The 24,375-nt window shown below is 62.3% G+C and overlaps 2 protein-coding genes across 9 annotated transcripts in view; one reads left to right on the top strand and one right to left on the bottom strand.

Annotated features, from left to right (window-relative positions):
* AHDC1 (AT-hook DNA binding motif containing 1) overlaps window positions 1-24,375 on the top strand; it is a 52,410-nt gene that overhangs the window by 3,098 nt on the left and 24,937 nt on the right. The window contains exon 1 of one of the 8 annotated variants that reach the window (XM_058856436.1): window positions 15,360-15,466. The exons of 6 other annotated variants lie outside the window; for them this stretch is intronic. The gene's annotated coding sequence lies outside the window, so the exon portion shown is untranslated. Of the gene's footprint in view, window positions 1-15,359; window positions 15,467-20,151; window positions 20,175-24,375 lie in introns of those variants that run through there. One more of the 8 variants, XM_058856437.1, reaches the window with a different exon arrangement.
* On the bottom strand, window positions 10,203-13,773 carry LOC131587997 (uncharacterized). Its single transcript, XM_058856440.1, has 2 exons — window positions 12,274-13,773; window positions 10,203-10,727 (listed from the first exon to the last, which is right to left on the bottom strand). Exons 1-2 carry the CDS (start codon window positions 12,712-12,714, stop codon window positions 10,626-10,628), a joined length of 543 nt encoding a protein of 180 aa, XP_058712423.1. The 5' UTR covers window positions 12,715-13,773; the 3' UTR covers window positions 10,203-10,625.

The following is a 24,375-nucleotide window of genomic DNA, read 5'->3' as shown; positions in this document are numbered from 1 at the left end:
GACGTTCTCAGGGTGTTTGCTTGGCTCTGGGGCACATCCTGGCAGCCCCAGTGCTGTGGTGAGCATTCAGCTTCCCACGACAACCTGGCATCGTGCTCATTTGTCACCACCCCTCGCACCCACACCCCAATCTTCACCCTGTGCTGCGGACAGTGGCTCAAAAGCTGACTTGTTATTATTTTCCTTAAAAATAACACAAAAGGGAAATAACTGGGCTGTGCTTAGCTCCCCACTGGGAGTTTTTAGGGTGATGTACAGTGGGCTGAACAGTGGGAGGGATCCAGCGCACTTCGGGGGGATTTGGTGTTGGGTTTGGAGTTCACCAGGGTGTCTGTCACAGGGCTGGGGCCCACCCCATCCCAGCGTGCTGCCTGCCCGGGTGCTCGGTGCTGGCATCGCAGAGCGTGTTCTCGGCGTGGGTGGGAAGGGGCGAGCGCCAGTCCGGTGGGGTTTTTTTTTTTTTTTCCTTCTCCATCTTTCTTTTTTTTTTTTTTTTCCTTTTTTCTTTCTTTTTTTTTCCCTCCCTCTCTGTGGGTTGAGCGTTGGGGCGACAGACAGGGAAAGTCTGAGCAATGGTCTCCGTGCTGGTGCTGTCTTCAATCACCGCGTCCCAGAATCCCTCGCTCTGGGCCTTCTAGGCACAAGGGCTTACAGCGAAAATCGGCAGCTGCAGCTGCGAGTGAAAGCACAAGAGCCCGGCTGGGTCTTTGGCATCGGCAGGAGAGCAAAAAAAAGCTGGGGGAGGCGAGGAGGGAAGGGAAAAGGCGGGGGGAAATGTGCCCTGTGGTTTTTTTCCAGGCTTGCCACCGAGGGTTGTGTTTCAGAGCATCGGTTCCCGGGCGCGGGAAGAGGCGGGAGGATGGGGGGTGCGGAGCGATGCCTCCGGGGAGCTCATTAAAATCTGTCGGCTCCCCCCTTTCGCCGGCCGAGAGAGGCTGGGTATGGAGGGAAGGAGGGAGGGACGTGCTGGGAAGGAACATGCCGGCAAACCGGCTGCCCGGTGGGGACAGTTGCCGGCCCGGGCAGGAACGCTGCCCCGGGGGCTCACCTGTCGGAGCACGTCGGGCGCGGCGTGCCAGCGAGGCCGTGACAGGGGCTGCGTGTGCCGGGGACTCCCTCGGAGCTGCGAGACCGCCCCCGAGCCGGGCTCCGAGGGGTGATGGGCTGCCCTGGTGCCCGGGTGGCTGTGGGCAGGCTCGGGGTGCTCGGGGCGATGCCGGGGGTCAGTGGGGTGCGGGCAGGAAGGGGAGTGCGAGTAGGAGGTGTCAGCACCTGCATGGGCAGCGTTGGGAGCGCTGGCTGTGCAGGCAGGGTTTGATGTGCAGGTAGGGTTTGATGTGCAGGTAGGGTGTGAGGACAGGCTTTGGTGCACAGGCAGACACCGGCGTGCACGGAGGGTTTGGTGCACGGAGGGTTTGGTGTGCTGGCAAGGTTTGGTGTGCAGGTAGTTTGGTGTACAAGACAGGGGGTGTAGGCAGGGATTGGTGTGCATGGGCAGAGTTTAGTTTGCAGGCAGGGTTTGCTGTACTGGCAGGGTTTAGTACAGACAGGTATTGATGTGCACAGGAAGGCTTTGGTGTGGAGGCAATGATTGCTGTACAGGGATAAGGCTGGCTTGGAGATCCTGGGTGCTGAGGTGCAGGTGTCGGCAGGGGACACACCAGGCTGGCAAAAATACCTCCTTCCCCTCCCCAGTGAAGGGGACTGAAAGCGTTGGGGATCCCCCTTCCCATTCCAAATCCCATGGCAAGCCGGAGGGAGAGTGTTGGTGCAGCCTGCCCTGGCAAAATGCAGGGAGACAGAGGAGAGGCAGAATGTGGTATTGATCCTCTCAGAGGGAGAGCGAAGCAGTTCTGGCATACTCCAGCTCCAATCCTCTGCCCTTCCCACGGCTAAAGCAGCTCCAGGCAGAAGGAGTGCCATGCCATGCCATGCCATCCCATCCTATCCCTCAGCTGCTGCTGCTGCCTCCAGGGCCTTAAACCCCACGCACACTCTCCCTTCTTCTCTCTTCCCTCTTCCCTCTTTCCTCTTCCCTCTTCGCCTCCTGCTGACTTCAGCGCATCGGCTTGGGCTCAGCGCCTGAACATTCCTTGCAAAACCTGGGCCTAAAATATCTGGAGGAGGATGGAGCGCCTTGGGCGAGGGAGATGAGCTCCTCAGCTGCAGGAAAGAGGGAGGCTGCCGGGCTGGAGGCAGCAGGGACGCTCTGCTCCCTGCCAGCTGCCAGCCCTGCTGGCCTCCTGGGAAAACACCAGGAATAAATCTTGCCTGGTGAAGTTGGCGGTTTGGTTTGGTTGGGTTGGGTTGGTTTGGTTTGGTTTGATTTGGTTTGGTTTGGTTTGGTTTGGTTTGGTTTGGTTTGGTTTGGTTTGGTTTGGTTTGGTTTGGTTTGGTTTGGGTTGGTTTGGTTTGGGTTGGTTTGGTTTGGGTTGGTTTGGTTTGGTTTGGTTTGGTTTGGGTTGGGTTGGTTTGGTTTGGTTTGGGTTGGTTTGGTTTGGTTTGGGTTGGGTTGGGTTGGGTTGGTTTGGGTTGGTTTGGGTTGGTTTGGGTTGGGTTGGGTTGGTTTGGGTTGGTTTGGGTTGGTTTGGGTTGGTTTGGGTTGGTTTGGGTTGGTTTGGATGTGCCCAGAAGCAGGAGCAGGAGGGAAGCACAGCACCCTGTGGAGCAGCAGATGAGTGATACAGGAGCGGGGATGGTGTTGGGAGTGGGGTGACAGAAAGGCAGGGTGTCACAGAGTGTGGGGAGAGGGTGAGTAGGGTCACAGGGGAACAGGGTGACAGTGGATCAGGGTGGCAGGGAATGGGACAAAGGGGGAGCAGGAGAGCAGGGTGCCATGGGAGAAGGGTGGCAGGGAACTAGGGTGATGGTGGAGCAGGGTGACTGAGCAAGGCGAAACGGGATGGAAGGGTGACAAGGGAGCAGGATGGCAGGAGAGTGAGCTGGGCTGGGGTGGCTGAGGAGGGACAATAACTGCTGGGAGGGAGGTGCTACGCGGGAGCTGTGTGAGAACCAGTTTGCGAGGTCCAGATTGGCAGCAGATCCTGAACCAGGAGGAGCTGAGCATCCATACGGCCCCTGCCGAGATCAGACGCGACGACAGCGACTCGGTTTGGGGGAAGAAATTGGAGGCGGGGGAAGCTTTTTTGCTGAAATGAAATTTGAACCCCAAAGTGGGAGGGAAGTGGAGGTGGGGGGCACGGCTCTCTCCACATGGTTATTACTGCTGTTTTCCACCCAGCTGAAAGGAGAATGTAGCTTAATATGGACCCGCGGGGAGGAGAAGCACTTGGGAACGGGGATTTGGCAGGAGGGAGCTGGGAAACAGCGAGAGGAACGTAGAGGTGAGAGTGGCCAGGGCTTTGCCCAGGGAGGAGAGGACGGAGCCGGGCTGGAACAAGGCGCTATTGTTCTTGGCGAGCAGGGGGCTGGCCGCGGCCCCCCCAGACCCACAGAGCTGGCGCGGATGTGGGGAAGGTTTTTGGGACCGGTTTTTCCCGGTGGATTGCTGGCTGGAGAGTGGGAAGAGCTCACTGTGCTGGGGTGCACCAAAGGGAGCTCGCAAAACACCCGGAGAGGCAGACTGGCGTTTGATGGGGAGGTGGTGGCAGGTGAGAGGACAGGGGTGAGTAGGGGGAATTTCAGATCAGTGAGCGGGAGTGGGGCTGGCGGGGCAGGGGCTTGGTGGCCAGAGGACAGTGTGGGAATGGGGCAAAACCCAGTGTTCCTCATTCTGCCAGCACAGCAGCTCCTCCTTGATGTGTGTGTGAGGCTGGGCAGGTTAAAAGAGAGGGTCTGGGGACCTTGCTGGCCTGGGGACTTCTGTCACCCCATGGTTCACATCCTGCCACGATCCCCTCTTGGTTGCTGGCATCTCTCCAGCGGTCCCCACTGAGCCCTGCCATTCCTCATGTCCCCTTGGTCCCTTGCCCCAGCACCTGACCTCACTGCCCTCAGCATTTCAGCACTGCTGTTGATGTCACATGCCACGTTGCCAGAGCCACCGGCTGTCCCCCAGGCCATGACTGTGCTTGGGGACACTCCAGAGTGCCAGTGAGCAGGAATGTGGGGAGCCAGCGAGGCTCCTGGGGCTGGAGGAAGAGGAGGAGGAGGAGAATGAAGGGATGTGCAGTTCCATGGGCTCTGGGGGCTGTGGCCAGGGAGGGGCCAGGCTCAGGGCAAAGCTGAGCTTACCCCAGCCTTTCCTGGGCTCCCTGCGCCTTGGCCCTCCCAGCCCAGCTGGAAAAGAGAGGCTCCCCCTGCAGCACATCCCTGTCATTTGTTCCCATCCCCCCAGATCCCACCTTGATGCTTCCAACGCAACGATGCCCTAAAGGCAGCAGAAGCACCTTTGCAAGTGCACACTAAATATTTGAACACGCTTGGGTGGCTCTGGCGCCACCGCTGCTCTCACCCTTCCCCATCCACTTCCCTCCCCTCTCTGGACTCCCCAAATTTAGTACCCACTAAATCAGTACCCCTCCTTTCCTTTAGTGGGTGCTCCTCCTTTCCTTCCAGAGAGGGGTGTGATGTTTGCTCAGCAGCTCTTGCTCAGAATTATTTGCTCCAACCGAGGCAGTGCTCGGCATTGCCGTGTCACCCCGGGTGTGTGTCACCGCGTGTCCCCCCCTCCCCAGCCCACCCACCGCCAGCCCCGGCTGCACGTGGTGGTACCACGGCATCCGCGCGACGCCCGCCTCCCCATCCTTCATCCCTCCTCTTCCTCCCAGCCTCAGCACCCTGCAGCCGGGCTGGGCGCCCAACGGGGCGGGAAGGGGGGGAGCAGCGTTCCCCTCCCCTCCCCGGCATTCCTTGGGAGTGAAACACAAGAGCTGGCAGGGCACTCCTGCTTTCTCTGGCCTCCGCTCCTCTGGTGCCTGAACAAAGCCCTCCTGCCTCTCCCAGGAACCTGGGGTTTGAAACAGGAGAGACGGCTGGTGCTGCATGGCAACATCCTCCTCAGGCATATTTTGGGTTCTGTGGTGGGTGGGGGACAGAGGTGGGCACAGTCCCCGTGGCACGCAGCTCTGGACAGCGTACCCCAGGGTACCCACAAGCACTGTGCCTGCCTCAAGAAGTGTTGGCATCCTCCCCAACCTGGGTTTTGCGTCCCCACCATCTCACTGCCATCATATTGCCATGGAAACTGAGCCCTCAAGAGTACCAGTTCAATTCCAGTTTGCCCCAGTTTGATCGTAGTTTGGCCCCGGCTCTCTTCCCAACCCATCTGTGACAACATGGCTTGGTGTATCCTTCATCCCATGATCCAGGATGATGCTTCCCGCAGGGAATGTGTGCTCCATCCCCCTCCCAATGTCCAACACCCCCCTCCTCACCAAACAAAGCCCCCCCACCCTCCCCACCACCCCCGGTGAAACAGGCCCCTGTCGGAGCGCAGTCCCCGACAGCGAAGGTTATTTTAATGGATGCATTACTTTAAACGAACCCTCCGCCATCTGTTCCACCCCCTAATTACGCATGCAAAAAAAAGCCCATCTCACAGCCAGCGCAGGAGAAAGTAAAGATATAAGTGATTTAAATGCATGTATCCGCAGCTCCGCCAGCAGCTGGGCTGGGCTGCGCTCCTCAGCTGCCTGGTGAGCTGGGCAACTTGGAGGCAAGAAGGGAAAAGGGATGGTTCTCCTGGACCCGGCCACGCCAGCAGCTCGGGGGGGCGGCCGTGGTGCTGGGCGGATGGTGGGTGCAGCAGGCTCTGGAGTGCAGTGGCTGTACCCGTCTGTCCCTCCATCCCTCCATCCTGCCGTGGCCTCTCCCCATCACCCCTGAAGGTTAGCTCTGCCCGCCGGCTGCCAGCCTCGGCGCGGCTGAGCCTTCAGAGCGCGGGGACACGCGGCCATCCCCAGGCTGCCGCTGTGCATGGCGGGCCGTGGGGGGAGAGCCCCCCAGCTCGGCCGGGCTCCTTGTCCTGACGCTGTTCGGAGGTGGCTGAGCGGGCGGGGGGTCCCAGGGGATGAGGATGGGTGTGCGTGGCCTCCGGGTGACGCTGGGTGCTTTTCCTCTGGAAGAGACGCCGAGGAGGGGAGGCTTTTCCCCCGTGCCGCTTTTCCCAAGCAGTAGCTCTGTTTCTGTGAGCCATCCCAAGATCCAGGGAACCGTGAGCCCTGAATGCTCACAGATGATGTTCGACCCCGGGAGTCTGTCCTTTGGGACAGCGGAAGGTGAGAGTGGGGTGGGGGGAATGAGGTCCGCTTGGAGAGGCAGAGCTCATAGGTGATGAAAAAAATTTTTACATCTATCTCCTGCTTTGGGGAGTCCCAATAGGGACAGGGAGGTGACAACAGTTTAGGGGGCTGCATCTATCCTCTGTGTAGGGGGAAACAGGGGGGAACCTTGCATCCAGAGCTGTCCCACTGTGACTCAGTTTCCCCCATCCCCAGTACAAACCACCCACAGGGATGGGATGGGTGCCTGGCGTGGCTTTGGGTGACCCCACAGTGACAACGCAGGACCACGACCACCATAGCAGGGCCACCGCCTGGCGCCGGAGCCGACGGTGGTCCTGGGTGCCTGTCGTCCCCCTCCTCCCTCCGTCTCCTTCTCTCCGTGCCTGACTGCAGCAGATGCGCCAGCTCTGCAGGAAGAGGGAATTAAGTTGGGCTGGAGGAATTTTAAAGATTGCTGCAGGCCTGAGGGTCTTAGATCCCCCCGCGGAGATGGGCAGTCATGCAGAATTAATCCTATCGGCAGCCTGGCTCGGCTTCAGCCGGTGCAGAGCTCCGGGAGAGCGCGCGGGAGCGCGGGGGGCGATGCTGGGGGCGGCTGAGAGAGCCCCGGTGCCTCTCGGCATCGATGGGAAATTAATAATGAAAAATTAAAAGCCCCAATTCAGCCTTTCACCCCCCCCTCCTTCCTTCTCCCCATCAGCCTGGAGGTGGGACTCGTAGAGGGGGAGGAGGTGGGTGGATTCTGCAAAGCTTAAGGAAAACCTGTTTGCCGTAGCCAACAGAGCCCATGGTGGGAGAGAATGCTGGGGCCGCATCCCACTCCCGGTGCCCGGAGCCGTGGCACAGCCGGGGCTCAGCCGAGTGCCGCGGGGGGCCGTGGGGACACCCCTTTGCTGCCATCAGCAGCTCCATCCGCAGTGAGGTCACCCAGAGGCAGGAGCGGGCAGCTTGGGGTGGCGAGAAGGACGCTGAGGAGGCGAGAGGGAGGTTGGGTGGCAGGAGGAAGGTTGTGACAGGAGCAGGTTGGAGTGGCAGGAGGAAGGCTGAGGTGGCAGGAGGCAGGCTGGGGTGGTAAGAGCAGGTTGAAGTGGCAGGAGGCAGGTTGGGGTGCTGTGCCAGCACAGGGGACACAGGGACACACCAGGCATCCCCACGTGCCGCACCAGCCGCCCGCAACATCCAAGGGGATGCCAGGGTGACATCTGGGTGCCCTGTGGCTCTGCCAGCCCCACAGGCAGCCTTGTCCCCATCGTCCCTCCTGGCTGCCGGGGCTGCGGTGCCACCGTGCCAGTGGGCTCGGTGGCTGCGTGACGCCGGGCAGGGTGGCCCGCAAGGGCTCTGCAGCTGCTGCCGAACCCTCTGCTCCTCCAGTTTATAAATAATGCAGCAGCGAGGCGTGTTGGCAGTGCCCGCACACGCCTGCAGCCCTGGCGTGGCGGCGGCGCTTTGGGGGTGAGGACGGGTGCTGTCACCCCGGCAGGGTGACACCGAGCCGCGTCACCTCGGCGGGGAGGTGGCGAACCCTGCTGTGTCCCCCTTCTCCTTGCTCCCCGCCCTGTCCCCCAGCCCCACACGGCCGGGGTGGGTGGCGGCGGTGGCGGGTGCCCGCGGTGACCCCACGCGTGGGGACGTCCCCAAGCCTCGCGACAGTGGCGCGGATGGCGACGCGCAGCTTGCAGGGTTGCCATGGCGATGTGCTGGCGCTAACGAACCCGAGTAAACATTAACGAGGGAGAGCCCCACGCGGGTGGGTGCGAGCGTGGGGACCCGGGAGTCCTGAGGGGCTGGGTGCCGGGGTGGGGACACATCGTCCCGTGTGGGGCGCACCCAGGGGAGTCCCCGCAGGAGTCGCCCCCATGTGCTGTGTGAGGCTGTGGTTTCTTGGTTAGACTGGAGCTCTGGGTGCTGGGTGAGGTCCTTGGGGGCACGGTGTCAGTCCCCTTCTCAGTTTGGGAGCACCCAGAGTGGGAAGGTCCCTACTCTGAGGTCCCAGAGGTCCTGTCGTGCCCCGGCACCGCTGCCCCACTGTGGCCGCGGTCACCCTCTCTGTGCGGCGCCCGTGAGGGGGGATGAGTCCCCAGGGTGTCCCCCAGCGCTGGTGGGGACCTCCGGGTATTCCTGGCAGCAGCTGCCACTGCCGTTGCAGTTGTCACCATGACTCAACTCCCCGCGTTCCTCCTTTCCCATGGCCAGGCCGGCACAGGGACCCACACCCTGCTTTGGGTGGGGGCAGCCCCCGCACCAGCACCCCCACCGTGCCCGAGGTCCCCTCCAACATTTAATGGTGCTGCAGCTCATTAAACGGAGGTGCAGGTGCCCCCGGTACCTTCATCCTCCCGGAGGGCTCTTAATGAGCGGCTGCTAACGAGCGCCCGCGCTCCCCTTGCAGCCCCGGGAAGAGGCTGATTGGCGAGAGGCGCCCGGCAGCGACGCGCGGGCTCCTTCCAGGGGCTTCGAGGGGTCCAGCGAGCCCTTTGCCACGCTGTAGACGTGGCCTTTGCACCGTGCACGAGGGTCCCGCGTCACCGAAACTGCACCGGTGTCACACCTGTCCCCAGCTTCTCAGTGTGTGCATCGTGGGCACCTGGTGCCCTGTGCCTCAGTTTCCACCCTCCCCTCCACCCCCGGGGACTCGGGGCCTTGGGATGGGCACCAGCGTCACAGACATGCAGAGGCGTGGGCTGAGGCTCCTGTGGGTTTTCCCAGCCCCGCTGCTGTCCCCAGAGTCACCCGACCCCCGGGAAGACCTGCTCGGGTCTGTTTGCACGGGGAACCGCGGAGGGCTTGGCAGAGGGGCTGTGCGGGTCCCGGGCACCCCAGAAACAACCCCGTGGCGCCCATGCCGTGTGCCGAGGGTGCAGGGCACTGGGTGCCCAGAGGCGGTCGGCTGGGGGATGCCTGGCTCAGAGGGGCTCTTAAGCTCGTCCCCCTTTTTGGGGGTCTGTAGGGGGGAGACCCCCATCCTGCAAAGAGCCCTCGACCCACACCGAGGCTGGGTCCCCCAGCTCCCCACTGAAGGGAGCCCTAATCCTCGGTGACACGGTGCCCAGCTCCACAGTGGCTAATTGCAGTGTCCCCAGCTGAGGATTACGGTTTAAAGCAGGAAAGGAGCAGCAGGAGCAGATGAGCTCCTGAGCAACAAAGCTCCTGTTCCCCTGCAAAGCGACTTTTATTAGGGGTATAATTAAAAGCTGACAGGAGGGGAAAATCATGGGGACGGTCAGGGTGAGGGATGAAGCCACCTGAAGGTCCCTGTGTCCCCCCAGGCGTCCCACCCGCCAGCTTCCCACTCTGACCACAGCGTTTCTGGCAGGGCAGGAGGGAGTGAGATGCTGGGCTGGCAGAGGAAATCCAAACTCAGCCCCTATGAAAGGGGCTTTGTGTGCCCGAGAAGGAGCAGCCCTCCTTCTTCTCCTCCTCCTCCTCCTCCTTCTCCTCCTCCTCCACCTCCTCCTCTCTTCCTCCTCCTTTTCTCCTGGCTACTTTCCTGCCTGGAGGTGCCCTCAATGTGGGTGCCAGAGGGAAAATGAGGCACAGAGCAGCATGGCAACCCTGTGGCCTCCTGCCCTGCCCAGACTCCTGAGGTTTTCCCCATTATTTGTACCCATGGCTGTGGGTGAGGCAGTCCCTGGGGATTGTGCTGGTGTCCCCCATGGGTGCCCCAACTGGTGCCATCCCTGCAGAGTCTCTGGGTCCTCTGTACCAGGGCTGGCCAAGTGGAGGAGTTGCAGGGACAGAAAGACACAAGGGCAGAGGGACTTCTTCCCCTGTCCTCTTCATGCCACCTGGATTGCCCTTTCCCAAAATTCCCACCTGCCTCAGTTTCCCTTTCCCCCCTTGTGAGTGCTGTGCCTGCCCTCCAGCATGACAGGACCTCGGATCACCTGTGGGAGCTCAGTGACCCCAGCTGCCCCTGCAGACATGGCTGAGGTCCCCTGGGAAAGGAACACTTTGAGGCACCCAGCGCTTGGCACCTTCCTGGGTTTCTGCTCATGGGAACATCGCCCCGGTGCCAGTCCGGTCCCGTGGCAGGAAGGAGGGTGGGTGCAGGCAGGGACCCCCAGCTGGGAGCTGAGCACTGATGACCACTTTGGCCTGGCGCAGCCCCAGCCCCAGCGGGCAGTGGGGGCTTGTTCTTTGCCTGGACAGGAAGATGAATGAATTCCATTATGGGATCGCGATTTTATTCCACGTGTCAGGGAGCCTGAGATTAACTTGCTCACCGGGCTGTGACAAACCCAGACACCCGCGTGCACGCGCTCGAGTGCGGGGGCTTCGCACACTTGGCGGGCACGGAGCTGCTGCGGCCCTGCCGTGCCCACCCAGGGCAAGCAGAGCACTGCTCATCCACACTGATCCCAGCTGGGATCGCTCCAGTGTCTGGGAGGTGGCAAAGACCAAGGCTGGGGGTCTGCCACTGCCACTCTGTTGTCCCATGTCCTAAAGGTCCTTCGGCCGCCCAGGGACTGATGTCTTGCAGACGGGCACAGGGCAAAGCACGATCCCAGCACAGCTCTGGGGGCCCAAGCGCTGCCGAACAGGCTGGGAGGAAGGAACGAAGTGAGACACGGGGGCCTGGGGGTCTTCTCAATAGCTGGTGACACCGGGGACTCGAGCAATGGGCTGCTCTTCTCTCACCTCAGCCAGGTGGTTGCCCACTTTGGGAGGACATCAGGGCTGTACCAGTTGTGTTGGGGTCATGCTGTGCTGTGCCATGCCATGCTGTAACACACTGTGCCATGCTGTGCCATGCTGTACCACACTGTGCCGTGCTGTACCACACTGTGCCATGCTGTGCCGTGCTGTGCCACACTGTGCCATGCTGTACCACACTGTGCCATGCTGTACCACACTGTGCCGTGCTGTACCACACTGTGCCATGCTGTACTGCGCTGTGCCATGCTGTACTGCGCTGTGCCATGCTGTACCACACTGTGCCATGCTGTACCGTGCTGTACCATGCTGTACCACACTGTGCCATGCTGTACCGTGCTGTACCGTGTTGTACCGTGCTGTGCCGTGCTGTACCACACTGTGCCATGCTGTGCCGTGCTGTGCCATGCTGTACCGTGCTGTGCCGTGCTGTACCACACTGTGCCATGCTGTGCCACACTGTGCCATGCTGTACCACACTGTGCCGTGCTGTACCACACTGTGCCATGCTGTACTGCGCTGTGCCATGCTGTACCACACTGTGCCATGCTGTGCCGTGCTGTGCCACACTGTGCCATGCTGTACCACACTGTGCCATGCTGTACCACACTGTGCCGTGCTGTACCACACTGTGCCATGCTGTACTGCGCTGTGCCATGCTGTACCACACTGTGCCGTGTTGTACCGTGCTGTGCCATGCTGTACCACACTGTGCCATGCTGTACCACACTGTGCCGTGCTGTGCCATGCTGTACCACACTGTGCCGTGTTGTACCGTGCTGTGCCATGCTGTATCACACTGTGCCATGCTGTACCGTGCTGTACCGTGCTGTGCCGTGCTGTGCCATGTTTTACCACACTGTGCCATGCTGTATCACACTGTGCCATGCTGTACTGTGCTGTGCCGTGCTGTACTGCGCTGTGCCATGTTTTACCACACTGTGCCATGCTGTACTGCGCTGTGCCACGCTGTACCACACTGTGCCGTGCTGTACCACACTGTGCCATGCTGTACTGTGCTGTGCCGTGCTGTGCCGTGCTGTACTGCACTGTGCTGTGCTGTACTGTGCTGTGCCGTGGTGTGCCATGTTGTGTCGTGCCATGCTGTGCCATGCCGTGTCACGCTGTGCCGTGCTGTACCGTGCTGTACCGTGCCGTACTGTGCCGTACTGTGCCGTACCGTGCTGTGCAGTGCTGTGCAGTGTTGTACCGTGCTGTACTGTGCCGTACCGTGCTCTACCGTGCTGTGCAGTGCTGTGCAGTGCAGTGCTGTACCGTGCTCTACCATGCTGTGCAGTGCTGTGCCGTGCTGTGCAGTGCTGTGCAGTGTTGTACCGTGCTGTGCAGTGCCGTGCCGTGCTCTACCGTGCTGTGCAGTGCTGTGCAGTGCTATTCTGTGCCGTGCTGTGCCTCACTGTCCTGTCCCGTGCCGTACCGTGCTGTGCCGAGGCGCGGGGCCGGCTGCTCTCCCCTCACAGCCCCCCCCGCGCGGGCGCAGGCAGCTGGCTCTGTTTGCTGGAGGCTTTGCGCATTCCAGTTCGTGGGTCACTCGCCTTCGAAACCTCTCCGGGGACAGAGGCAGTTGGGAGCCGTAAGAAACAACCCGAGGGCTGCAGTGACGCCCGCGCCCGGCGCTGCCTGCCAGCCCTGGGGTGGGGGGCTTGGGAGAGCACCCCCTGCTCTCCTTGGGTGCAGGAGGGGAGCTCTGGGGTGAGGCAGTACGAGTAACCGGGGAGGAGGGACACGCCGCAGGTTTCTGTGCAGGAGGTGGGAGTGATCGCTTTTTGGGGAGCAGTGGAGAGTGCAGGAGGAATGCTGTGGTCACTTTAGCATTGGGGACAGGGTACAGAGTGGGGCACTGGCAGGGGGGCGTCATCCACGATCCATATGGGAAGGGGTGTTAGAGCTGGCCAGGCACAGCACGGGCAAGAGGACAATGTAGGCAGCAAGTGTGAGGCGGCTCAGGGCTGGTTAATGGTGTCCTGGAATGTGCGTCGGAGCCGTCCCGAGGAGTTCCTGGGTCCGGTGGGGTGGTGCGAGAGTGGTGGGAGCGCAGCGCGGCTTGGGGAGGCTGGGCGGTGCAGGGAAGGTCAGCCTTGGCCAGATGCAGCCACTCCACCCTCCTCCAGTGCTTTGCACATTAATGCAAATGCACTGGCCTGAGTGGTTCATTAGCAGCATGTGGAATGGAATAATGCATCCGCATCCCATTAGCCTAATGAAAAAAAGGGAGCCGGCACCTGGAACAAAGCTGCCGACTCTTGGCTAGTGCTCTGGCTCGGCCATGCTGGGCCGTGGGGGCCCCCCTTCCCTTCCCCTCCTTTCCCGTCCCTTCCCTCCGCCGCCCCAGCCATCGCCTGCCCAGCCCTCTGAGCATCCTCCCCGTGCCCAGCAGAAGGCGGCCCCATCCCCAGGGTGTCACCACGGATCCCGTCCCCAGGGTGTCACCACGGATCCCGTCCCCAGGGTGTCACCACGGATCCCATCCCCAGGATGTCACCACGGCAGGGTGGAGCCCCAGGAGGACTTCAGGGTGGTCCCAGCATCAGCCCTCAGCATGCCAGGGTGGGAGAGGGATCCAAGGCAGTAGTGCCACAGAGGCACAGCTGCGTGTTGAGCTGTCTCCGTGTCCGTGGGGCTGGGAGTGCAGAGCCTGAAGGATCCGGGGGCACCCCAGGGTGGGCAGAGCCGGTCGCAGCATCATTCTTCTGCGTCCCCGAGTGGGAGGGGGTCCAAGCTGGGAGTGCCGCAGTGGCGCTGGCCGGGTGTCGAGATGTCCCCATGTCCCTGGGGCCGGGAGCGCGGAGCCTGAAGGATTAGAGGAAACATTGCCAAACAAACCAGGCTGTGCCGGAACCAATTAGCCTCCAGCAGGCAGAGTTTCAGATGCTGTTATTTCTGCCTCTTCTCTTTTCTCTCCCTCCTTCTGTCTCCCCCTTTCCCCCTCCCCGGCCCTCCCCAGCCCCTCCTGCCCGCCCCCAGCATCCCCGCTCTCGCCATTCCTCTCCGTGTCGGAGCTTGTTTTGGGCACTGGCTCTGGAGTGAGTCATGCCGCGCGTAGGGGATTTTAAAAGCTTTCTGCTGTCGCTGGGAAGCCGGTTTGGGCTGCTCCGACACTGGGGGTGGAGCGCCATGCCTCGCAGACAACCCTCGTCTGGGGAACCCAAAAAAATCCCCCACCCTGATGTCCCGAACCCCTGGGATCCCAGGGCCCCCCCTTTGCGGGGGTCGGCTCCGTCACCCCAGCCAGCGGTTGAGTCACAGGCGAAACTTTCGAGCCGTTGGAGCTTCCTCCGCCGGGCCCCTCTCCGAGGAAGTGGTCTGCCGGGGCGTCGAGCCCGGCGGGGCGGGTGCCCCGTCCCGGTGGGTGCAGCACGCAGCCGCGCTCGGCCGGCGCTGGAGCTCGAAGCGTGGGAGAATTTTTTTTCCACCCCCCTTTCCCTCCCTCCACCGCCGCCTCCGTCGGCCCCGCTGCCAAACCCGGGGTGGGGGCCCTCCGGCACGACCCTCCCGCCAGTCCGCAGCTGGCCGCGGTCCCCCCCTTCATCCTCCTCCTCCTCCTCCTCCTTGCCTTGAGCTGCGCTGCTGAGGGACTGCAGCTCCCGTGGATCAGGAGGAGATTTAGGTCAAGCGCTCGACTGAGTCGAAACAGCCATCTGTGTGCGGAGGAAAGCGGCCACCCAGAGCCCCCGGCGCGGCTGGCCCGGCATCGCCACAGGGTCCCGGCACCGCCGGCAGCCCTCGGACCCCGCGCCTGGGCACACAGCCTGCCTTTGTCTCCAGCAAGGGAAAAAACCCACCCAGCGAATAAACAAATGGGGAAAAAAATCCCCCTTCCTGCTTATCCGTCACCCCCGGCTGTGCCGTGGGCATCGCCGGGAAGTTTGGCACGGAGCGGCCGCGGCAGCGCTCCAAGGTCGCCCTGACACGCGGTGGGAAGGTGTGTGCCGGCGAGAACCGGGCATGGATGCGGGAGCGAGGGCCGGAGCAGGCAGGGCGGGAGGTGCAGGCAGGAGGGAGGCCCTGGCTGCCTGCCCGGAGCTCGGACTCCCGGGTTCCTGCAGGAACAGGGTGGAGCGGGAGGAGGATGGGGAGCTGGTGTCATCCCGGCCGCGGCGAGGGGGAGCGTTTCCCTCCCCGGGAGAGCGAGGGACTCCACAAGAAGCTGCGGCCGCCGTGCCTCAGTTTCCCCGGATGATGAAGCGGAGCAGCCCAGCGCAGCCGGGCACCCCAGCGAGGTGCGGACCCCCAGATGCCCCTTGGCACCCCGCACCGGGACGGAGGTGACCGCGGCCCCTCCTGCTCTCCACCTGCCAGCTTCTCTTGCTCTCTCCATTTCCTTCCGGAGCCTTTTTTCGCCCGCCGGTGTCTGTGCCGCTGCGCCTGTGCACACGCAGGGCGCAGGGAGAGGAAACGCCGCCTCGGCCGTGGGAGGGCTGGCGCCGGATGGGCCTCCCAGCCCGGGGCGGTTTGGCACAGCCCAGCCGTGTGACGAGAGGTGCCTGGTGTCAGGCCGGAGCCTGGCCGGGCGCGGGGATGCTCCCCGGCACCGCGCCCCGTCCGCTGGCCGCCCGGAGCCGGGCCCCGCCGGGCCCCTCGGGAGCGCATCCATCCGCCCTCCGCGCCTGGTAAGGAGCTTTGTCCGGCTGCGCAGCCAGTTTGCACAGTAATCCCGCCTCGGCCCGGGGGATTATGCGTGGGGAGAGCTGGGGGGGCCCGGAGCACCCAGGCAGATGGGGTTTGGAGGTCAAGGTTTCCCTCAGTGCGGTGGGCTCTGGCCAGGAGGGTGACGGGGACATCCTTGTGCTCCAGCGGGTCACACACGGACCACGACGTTTGCCCCCAGCCACCGGGCAAAACCGGCAGGAGCTCAGTGTCCCTGCAGAGCCCCTGTAGCAAGCCAAGCCAGGGCTGGGGCCGGTGCTTCCCGCTGGGATGATGTGGAGCATCCCTGCATCCTTCTCCAGCATCCTTCCCTCCCAGTGTGGCAGCAGCAGGCGTGTGCAGGAAGCTGCGAGGCAAGAGCTGCCAGGAGGTGCGGGTCCCGCCCTGGGTCCCTTCCCGAGGTCCCATCCCAGGGTCCCATCCCAGCTTCCCCACAGCCCTGGGTCCCCGGGCAAGCTGGGAGGGGGCTGGTGGATGCTGGGAGCTCAGCGGTTCTTTATGGTCTCAGAGGGCTCCATTAATTCTTTAAATATCCAGCCTTTCCAGGTGGGTTTTGTTGAAAATTAATTTCCGGAGCTATTTTAATTTTGCTGTATTTAATTTGCTGTTTATTTTAATTAATTAACGTCGGGAAAATCTCTTCTCCCCAGCATCCTGCAGCCGTCTGGGGTGGCTGCACCCGGGAGGTGAGAGCAAGGGGGTGTCGTGGGTGTGAGGGGCACTGATAGGGAGGGTGCCCAGGCCCCACGGTGCCCACCTGGCTCCATCCCACCTGCCCCAGGTGACAGGATTGGCATGGGGAAGCAGCGAGCTTGGTCTCTTTCCAGCTCCATCCCTGCTTCAGGGCTCATCACAGGCTTTGCTGCTGGGTCCGTGGGATGTTTGTCACATCTCCTGCTGGGAGATGGCTCAGGTAGTGCTTGCAGCCACCATTCTCCTTTTCCTCTTCCCACCGGCGGCTGGGGACCCGAGGTGTGCATCCATGAGGACACCGCGCCGTGCCATGTGCAAGCAGGAGACTCCTGGTTTAACAGCCCAGCACGGAGCTCCTCGGAACCACACCCACACAGGGATGCGGGGCTGAGCCCAGCCTCCTGCTCCCGTCCCTGCATCCCTCCTGGTGCTCATCCTCCGTGCTGGCCAGACCCCAGTGAGGGGGTCCCTGTGGGGCAGGCGGGCAAGGAGCGGGGGAAGGGATGGAGCCGTCTTCCTCCAGATCAAGGCCTCTGGTCTCTGACATGTCTAGACGCTGCCACACACACCTAATGTGGTTCTTGGCAGGAGCCGCGGCTGCTCTCTCGAGGTTAATTGCTGCGCACGGAGCTCTGCAGACAGATAACCCGGCTCCAGGCTGCCCCCGACCCTGCCTCAGCCAGCCCTGCCTTGGCCACGGTCCCCAGGGGCTGCTCACACCCCCGGGAGGGGCAGCCTGGGGGTGCAGAGGGGCTGAAACTCTGCTGCTGTGCCCGGTGGGTGGTTTGGGGTGCAGCACTGAGCAATGAGGGGGGGTCTCCCGGTTTTGGGGAGCAGGCAGGGATGGAGGAGAGGTGCTGGCAGTGCTTAGCAGGGGGTGACAGTGGCCGCAGGGGCTTTGGGGCAGGAGGAGGAGAAGAGAAGGGCCCCACCAGCCCAGGGCTGCTGCCATCGTCTGCCTGCTCTTGGCAAGGCGGCTGGACCAGATAAGGGAAGCGCGGCGGGGGCAGCCGGACAAAGGCTCAGCCTTATTCAGCCTGAGTGGCTGGATCCAGGCTCCGGAACGGGAGCTGGAGAGAGATGCAGCAGGGACTGGGGTGGGAAGTGCTGTTTCGTCCTCCAGCCTCAACATCTGGTGGAAAGAGGGGATGGGAGGAGAGAATGCTGGGCAGGCTGCAGGGGTGAGCCCCAGGGCTTGGCCACATCCGGACTCCCTGGGATGGGCTGGATGAGGCCGTTCCCAGCAACCGCTCTTGCAAAGCACCTTCCTGGGAGCAAACACTGCTCTAAAGACATGCTTGGAGCCACTGGCACCCCAGTCCTGGTCCCTGCCTGGCCCCATCCATAGGGACCAGTTTCCCTTTGGACAAATCCGTGCTTTGTCGGGCCTGGTGCCAGCTCCCAGGTGCCATCGCCAAGGCAGGGCAGTGTAGAGCAGGGCTGGGAAGAGGTACATTCCAAGGCTGGAATCACATCAGGTCCCTGGAGGGATGCCCAAAGCACCACATCCCCTCACCTCGCACAGGGCTGGGGCTGGTGATGGGGTCTGGGCTCAGTCCCATGTCCCAGGGCTGTGTGGGGGTGATCCCCAGCCCCACATGGGATCCATGGGGAATCGGGTGAAGGTTTCAGTCCAAGCTGTGTTTTGCTTTATGGTTTCGTCATGATTTCATGGCAGGGAATTTCCGTTCGTAACCAAAGACAAGAACAAAAAAAAGGAAAAAGCCGAAACCAAAGAAAAAAAACCCCAACCCTGCCTTGAATTTTTGCCAACAAAATGGGATGTTTCCATTCTTGTTTTGGCTTTTGGCAGCCCCAAACTGCAGCCAGTGGAAGAAAATATCCATGTGGAAACACTGCCGGCCTCCTCCAGCAGTGCAGTGGCCGAGCTGCAGCTCCTGCCCCACAGCCGTGCTGCGCTGGGGGAGAAGGAGCGTGGCCCCTCCAGAGCATGTCACCGTGCTCCCTTCCCTGTGCTCTTTGGAGAGGACATCGCCATGAGAACAGGATTGTTGTTTTGTGGGGAGCATCGAGACAGAGCAGGCGAGCGTTTGCAAGGACACCGGTGGCACGCCGAGCTCGCGCTTCCCACTTGTCCTTGCAGCGGGTCGCTCTCTCCTCCCCAGCTGGCAGCAGAGCCATGTTCAGCTCCAGCATGTGCTGTGCCACGCCATCCTCCCTCCGGGCATTGCCTTCCCTCCCGGCATCACCCAGCCTCTCCCCGCTTCGCCTCTCAGGTTTTGGGGGACCCTCTGTGGGGCTGCGACACTGTGGATGCTGGGGAAGGGAGAAGCAGCCACTGCATTGCTTAAATGAGGTTGGGTTTTTTTCCGCACATCCCCCCCTCCATCCATGCTAGGAAGAATTACAGTCGCCCAGGCATCTGTTCTGGCAGAGTCGAGCTAAAGAGCTTGTCCTGGGCTTGGCAAACCAGCCGGCGCAGCCGACAGCTTTTCCAAGGGCAGCCTTGGATGTAGAGCAGCAGGTTGACATTGCAGGGAGAGGAGCCTTGTGCTGCAGGCACCGGAGCTGTGCCCCTCAGCTCCTGACTGGATGGGGCTTGGCAGGGAGTTCTGCAGGCAGGATGCTGCAAACCCCATTCCCAAAAATCAGCATCCTCCAGCAGGTCTTTGTTTGGAGCTGGGAGGAGGGCGAATGGTGCCAGCACATCCCAGGGTCCTCATCCCTGCACAGGGAGGACAGCAAGTGTCACCCTGCAAGGGACCACTGCCAAAAAACCCCTGCTAAATTCTCCTCGAAGCTGGAGAGGCTCCTCTGTGTCCCCAGGCTGTGCAGCATCCCTGTCACTGCCACCTCTCCCCATTGGCCACCCCATGGTTGTCACCCCCAGTCTCCAGAACAGCGTGGATGGGTACAGTGGTGGCACGAGGAGATGCCAGGAGCACGGCTGCCCCCTGTGCCAGCAGCTCCGTGCATGGGCCGCAGCCGTGCCCTGTGCTGTCAGCAGTCGAGGCAGGGGGAGGCGAGTTGGAGCGGCTTGGCAGGGAGGTGTGGGAGCCTGCCGGAACGCTGGGCTCGGAGCTGGAGCGTGTCAGGCACAGATGGGATCGTTAGTGGTGGTAAAAATTATCCAGCCCCTCTTAAAAACCCAGGCGCAGCAACCTGACCCCACAGCTCCAGTGGTGGCAATTCCCACCGGAGCGGTGCCGGCGTTTGCTTCCCCTGCCATTACCATCCATCCCTGGGGCCGCAGCTGCCCATCACACGCCACATGTTCCCAGCGCCCGGTCCCCTCTGCAGTGCCAGGGTGAGGGGTGTCTCCTTCTCCCTGCCCCAGCACCCACGGCAGTGCCACCGCTGCCGGGCAAACCCCATCCCTGCGGCTGCTCCCACCCTTTGTGCCATTTCCTATTTCTTCTCTAACGCGCCCAAGTCTCCTGTTCGCTTTTTTAACTGCAGTAACCACAAGAGGGAAGTTTCAGAGCGGTACAAGCCCGTCTCTGCGAGGAAGGGAGAGCCACCAGCGCTCTGTGCCCATCAGCGCAGCACCGTGCCCGGGGGCTTCGCCGCCATGGTTCAGCGGCTGGTGGCTGTTGTGCTTTCCATCCCCCTCTTCCTGCCGCTCATCCCCAGCTCCTTTTCTCTTGGAAGTGAGGAATTTGAGGTTGGTCTGGCGTTGCCAAAGGGCCTCAGGCCCCCCCAGCGCCGATCGATCGCTCCGCGCGCTCCTGCTCCCTGTTTTTTCTGTTTGTTTGCAGCCGCTTGAGGGCTCTTGTGATGAATCCAGCCTGGACAGAATTCAACAACAGCTGAAACGCAGCCCGGGGTGGGGGTGGGAGTGAGAGGGCAGCGGGGCCGGCCCACACTGGAATGCGAAATGGGGCAGCGGGCAGTGCTGGGACGGCGGGATGGGATTGCGCCAGATCCGGCTCCAGGGGTGCGGAGGAACGGGGAGCACCGCCCCAAAACTGTGGGTGCCGCAGGTTGGCGACGTGGGGACCTGCTCGGCTGAACGGGGTGAGGGTTTGGGGCGTCTCCCTGTGTGTCCCTGCTGCCCGTGGCTGCTACTGAGAGCTGGGCAGCGGGGAGCGGGGCTGGTTCCACTGGCTGGGCTGCAGGGTCGCAGCTGCCAGGGGATGGGGGTCTGCGCCCACCCCGGCGTGCCAGGTGCCGTCCGCCCCCGAGCATCCACAGGGACTGGCTACCCAGCCTACCTGCCATCACTGTAAAATGGCGGATTTCAGTTAAATTCCCCAAAACCCCAGTGGAAGGAGGGGATGAGCACCACCCTGTGCCCCCAGCCTGCTGCTGCCAGCTTTGCCAGGGGGGCCGTGGCAGCAAAGCGGGGGTCACAGGCACATGGGGGGCACAGGAGGGGTAGCAGGGTCTCAGAGGGAATCTCGCCGGCCAGGGCGATGCCGGTTGGCGTGGCCGCCGTGCTGGGTGCCGGGGTTGGCTGCGATTTTGCAGCTGTGGCTCCGGGAGGGAGCAGGACGCGGCTGCGCCGGCGTGCGAGGGTGCGCGCAGGCGGGAGGGATAATTAGTTCCTACTATAGCACTTCTCAGTCAAAGTGCTTTTTAAAAGCCTCCATTCATTAGTCTTCACGGCTCCCCCGAGGTGTCGTGTCCTGGTTCTCTTCCCCCCTCCAACTCCCCACCTTCCCTGGAGCAATTGGGGATCCTGATCTGGGGAACAGGAGGATGATGTTGCTGTCGAGGCCGGGTCCTTGGAAAACCCGCAAAAGGGGCGTCAGTCGTGGGGACAGTCCCGGTGTGCCCTGTCCCAGCGGGGCTGGTGGGGCGTCACGGCCACATGAGCATTGTTGGGAAGTTTCCATGGAGGCTGGGCTGTGCCATGTTTGGAACACCAGGGAAGAGAGTGGGGCAGCAGGGAAGCGCTGTGGGTCCAGTGGGTGCCACCGCCAGCTCGCCACCCTCACCAGCATGCCAGGGAGCAGCGGGGTGGTCCCAGTTCCCAAATTACCCAGTGCGTGCCGGGCTCCCGGGGGTCACCAGGTGGAAAGACAGAGGGGGCTGGAAGGTGCCAGGGGGTTCCGGTGCCGCTCAGCCCCCAGAGCTGAGCATCGCATGGGTGCAGGCTGGGGGGGTACCCGGGCATGTGCCCCGGCAGGCGGCAGGGCCGGAGGGGCGCAGAGGCAGGCGGGCTGGCAGTGGGCCTCCGCTGCAAACCCTAACCTTATTTTCCCAGGTCCGACGCCAGTTTCCATGGAAACAGCCGGGAGCAGAAACGGGAACCAGAATCCAGAAATGTGAAGCTTTGAGCTCCAGTTCGCCTTCCTGGATTCCTGCTCCCCATGACCCCAGCTGGGTGCTGGCACCCACCCTTCTCCCAGTGTGTGTTGGGGTGCAGGGCTGCCCCGCCTGGGCACTCCCTGGGGTTGGGGTGCTCCTCTGTCCGTGCACCCTGCAGCATCCATGGGCATGGGCACGGTGTCCCAGCAGGGATGTGCAGGGGGTTCTGTGGGAACAGGACACTGCTGGCAGGGGACATTGCTGGCAGCCCCACGAACTGACAAGTTCAAACAACACCTGCACACATCTGTGTGTCAAGGTGGTGCAGGGGGTGGGTGTGATGTAGGTGCCCACGTGCTCTTGCATGCACATGCTCTTTGTAGGTGTAACGGGGGTGTAGGCACAGTATGGATCAGTATGGATCTCTGTATTACTGGTTAGCACTGGGAAGACCCCAGTCCCGGGTTGTTTACCTGCCCTGGTGTCTCCAGGATGCCAAGGGGACAGGGGACCCCACAGCCTGGAGAGGGGCAGCGCCGGCTGTCGCTGCGTGCAGGGGCCTGGGCGCTGCCCTGGTTCTGGGTGTTTGTGTCTGACTCGGGGGGAGCCCTGCTCAGCTGGGGCTGGGAGCCCCCTGGACTCTTCTGGGCAGCTCCTGCCGAAGTGGAGCCTCATGGGACACATCTGTGTCCTGCAAAGTCAAGCTCTGAGCTCTGTGCTGTGTCCGTCCATCCAAGCCGTGCCACGCAATGCCGATCTGTCCCGCACCTTCCCTGCTGCCCGCTGGCCTCCTGCAGTCCCTCAGGTGTGCGGTGAGATGCCCCACTCCTTTGTGAGCTTGGAGCAGCCGGCGTCAGTGTCCGCAGCGTGGGACATCGGTGTCCCCCGGCACCTCCTGGCCAGCGCCAGGGATCGCTCAGTGCCATCCCCGTGCCAGCTGGCCCCATCCTCCCCACAGCACCCCGCTGCTCCCCACATGCCCATTGAACCAGGTGCCAGCGGGCTCAGACACACCGGAGCAGCTCATGGCCACCAGACTCCACCCCCCTGTCCCTCCGTCCTCTGCCCCGTCCCCAGGCCACAGCTTGGGGGTGACGGTGGCACCGCCAGGACGCCTGTCCCCCCTCGGCAGCGCGCGGAGCCGGGGCGCGAACGCTCCGTAATACATCATTTACCGACGGACAGGTATTAAGATACATTATGGATAACTCACGGGGAGAGACGCTATTAATAATACAGACACATACAGAGGGAAGAAAGTGCACACTTGATTTCCATGTTGCTACCAGGAGTTGTGAGGCTGGCTCTGGCTGCCTCTTCCCACACGTGACTGCAACACAGTGGGTAGCTGACAGCCCAGAGAGCCTGGCTTGGGGCCAGGAAAAAGCAGAAAACACAATGTCTGTGCATATCCTCTCTCTTAAAATAACACTCCAACACCGTCTGAGACGAATTAAAATAAGATCAGGAGCGGTCTCGCGAAGAGAGGAAGACGAAGAGGGAAAAGCCAGGCAGGGGAATGGCCGGAGCTGGGCGGCTTCAGCCCTTGGCGCAGATGGAGAGGAGGTGTTTTACAGGGTTAGAGTTGAAAATAATTGAAGGGAAAAAAACACAAAGGAGCAGGAGAAGGCGAAGAGGGAGAAGTAAATCCCGTTTTTGGGAGGGGAGCGATGGCGGCGGCGCTGGCTGTCCGGCACATGGCTGTCCTTTGGAGGGGAGCCGGGCAGGGCGGGGGATGCAAGCGCAGGCTGCATGATGGAGAGCATCAGGAATTTCCTGCAGCTGAGGAACACACCAAATACCAGAATGCAAGAGAGAGCGGAGGAGAGCAGGGTGCCGGGAGGGAACGGGGAGGAGGAAGAGGAGGGGGGATGCAGAAGGCTGGAAATAACTGGCGGGGAGAGCAGTGAGGGCAGGGGGCAGCGTGTGGGGGTGACCTGGGGCTTTGGGGCTTTTTCCAGCTGCTTCCGTGGATTTTATTTTTTTTTTTTCCCTGCTTTTCTACACCACATGGTGCCTTATGTGGCTGAACTGGGGTTTAGGGTATCTGGGGAGTTTTGTGTCTTTCCTCCCTTCTTCCCCCTGGTTATCTGTGGTCGGTGATAGCCAGACACAGGGGTCCTACAGACTCCAGCCTGCTCCCTGGGGCAGGATCCAGGCTTGGGGAGACAAGAGCAACCTGGGGAGCGAGCACATCCCTTCAGAACGGTGTCCCAGGAGAGAGGGGGTCCTTTGGGGGACCCTCCGTGTAGGCAGCGAGGTCAAAAGCTGTCCCAGGAATCACAGCAGCACCTCCCACACGTGGAACGCGTTTGCCAGGCTCTCTCTGACCATGCTCCTGCTTTTCCCTGGGCCAGGCTGGGTTAAACACAACAACCCAAGCCTCCTGAGGCTGGTCTTGCATCCAGGTGCAGCCCGACCTCTCCCTTCTCCTCCTCCTCCTCCTCCTCCTCCTCCTCCTCCTCGGCCACCCCTAGCTTCCCCCTGCATCCCGCTCCTGGCTGCATCCAGGCCCGGCTCCCCCGGGGATGCTGGGGGGCCGGAGGGGAGGGGGGATCAGAGGGGGCATCTTGCAGTGCCGGATCCAGGTAGCCAGAAGGTCGCACTGAAAATCTGGAAGTGGAGTTTGGAGCTCAGCAGAGCGGTGAAATTCGTCTGGCTTTAGGGCAGAGAGGAGGAGGAAGGTGGGAGATGCAGGGAAGGGTGCAGGGAGGAGAGGGGCTGTGTCCCCCCGTCTTGGGGCGCAGGGTGTCCCCAGGTTGGTGTCCCAGCTGGGGCTGTGCCAAGCATCGCTGCCGAGCAGGTTGGGGATGCTCGGGAGACAGAGGGTGATGAAGAGGAGACGGGAGAGCCCGAGCGAGCGCTGGAGCCCATCCCGCCGATGCCGAAGGCTTTGCAGCCCCTCAGCAGGCGCCTCCCATTTCTCCCGATCCAGCCCAGGGTGTCCCTGCTGTCCCGGGGTGAG

This window comes from Poecile atricapillus, chromosome 24 (assembly GCF_030490865.1).
Source record: "Poecile atricapillus isolate bPoeAtr1 chromosome 24, bPoeAtr1.hap1, whole genome shotgun sequence".
Taxonomy (NCBI): Eukaryota; Metazoa; Chordata; class Aves; order Passeriformes; family Paridae; genus Poecile; species Poecile atricapillus.
The sequence above is the reverse complement of the archived record's forward strand: the minus strand, read 5'-3'. Positions and strand labels throughout refer to the sequence as shown.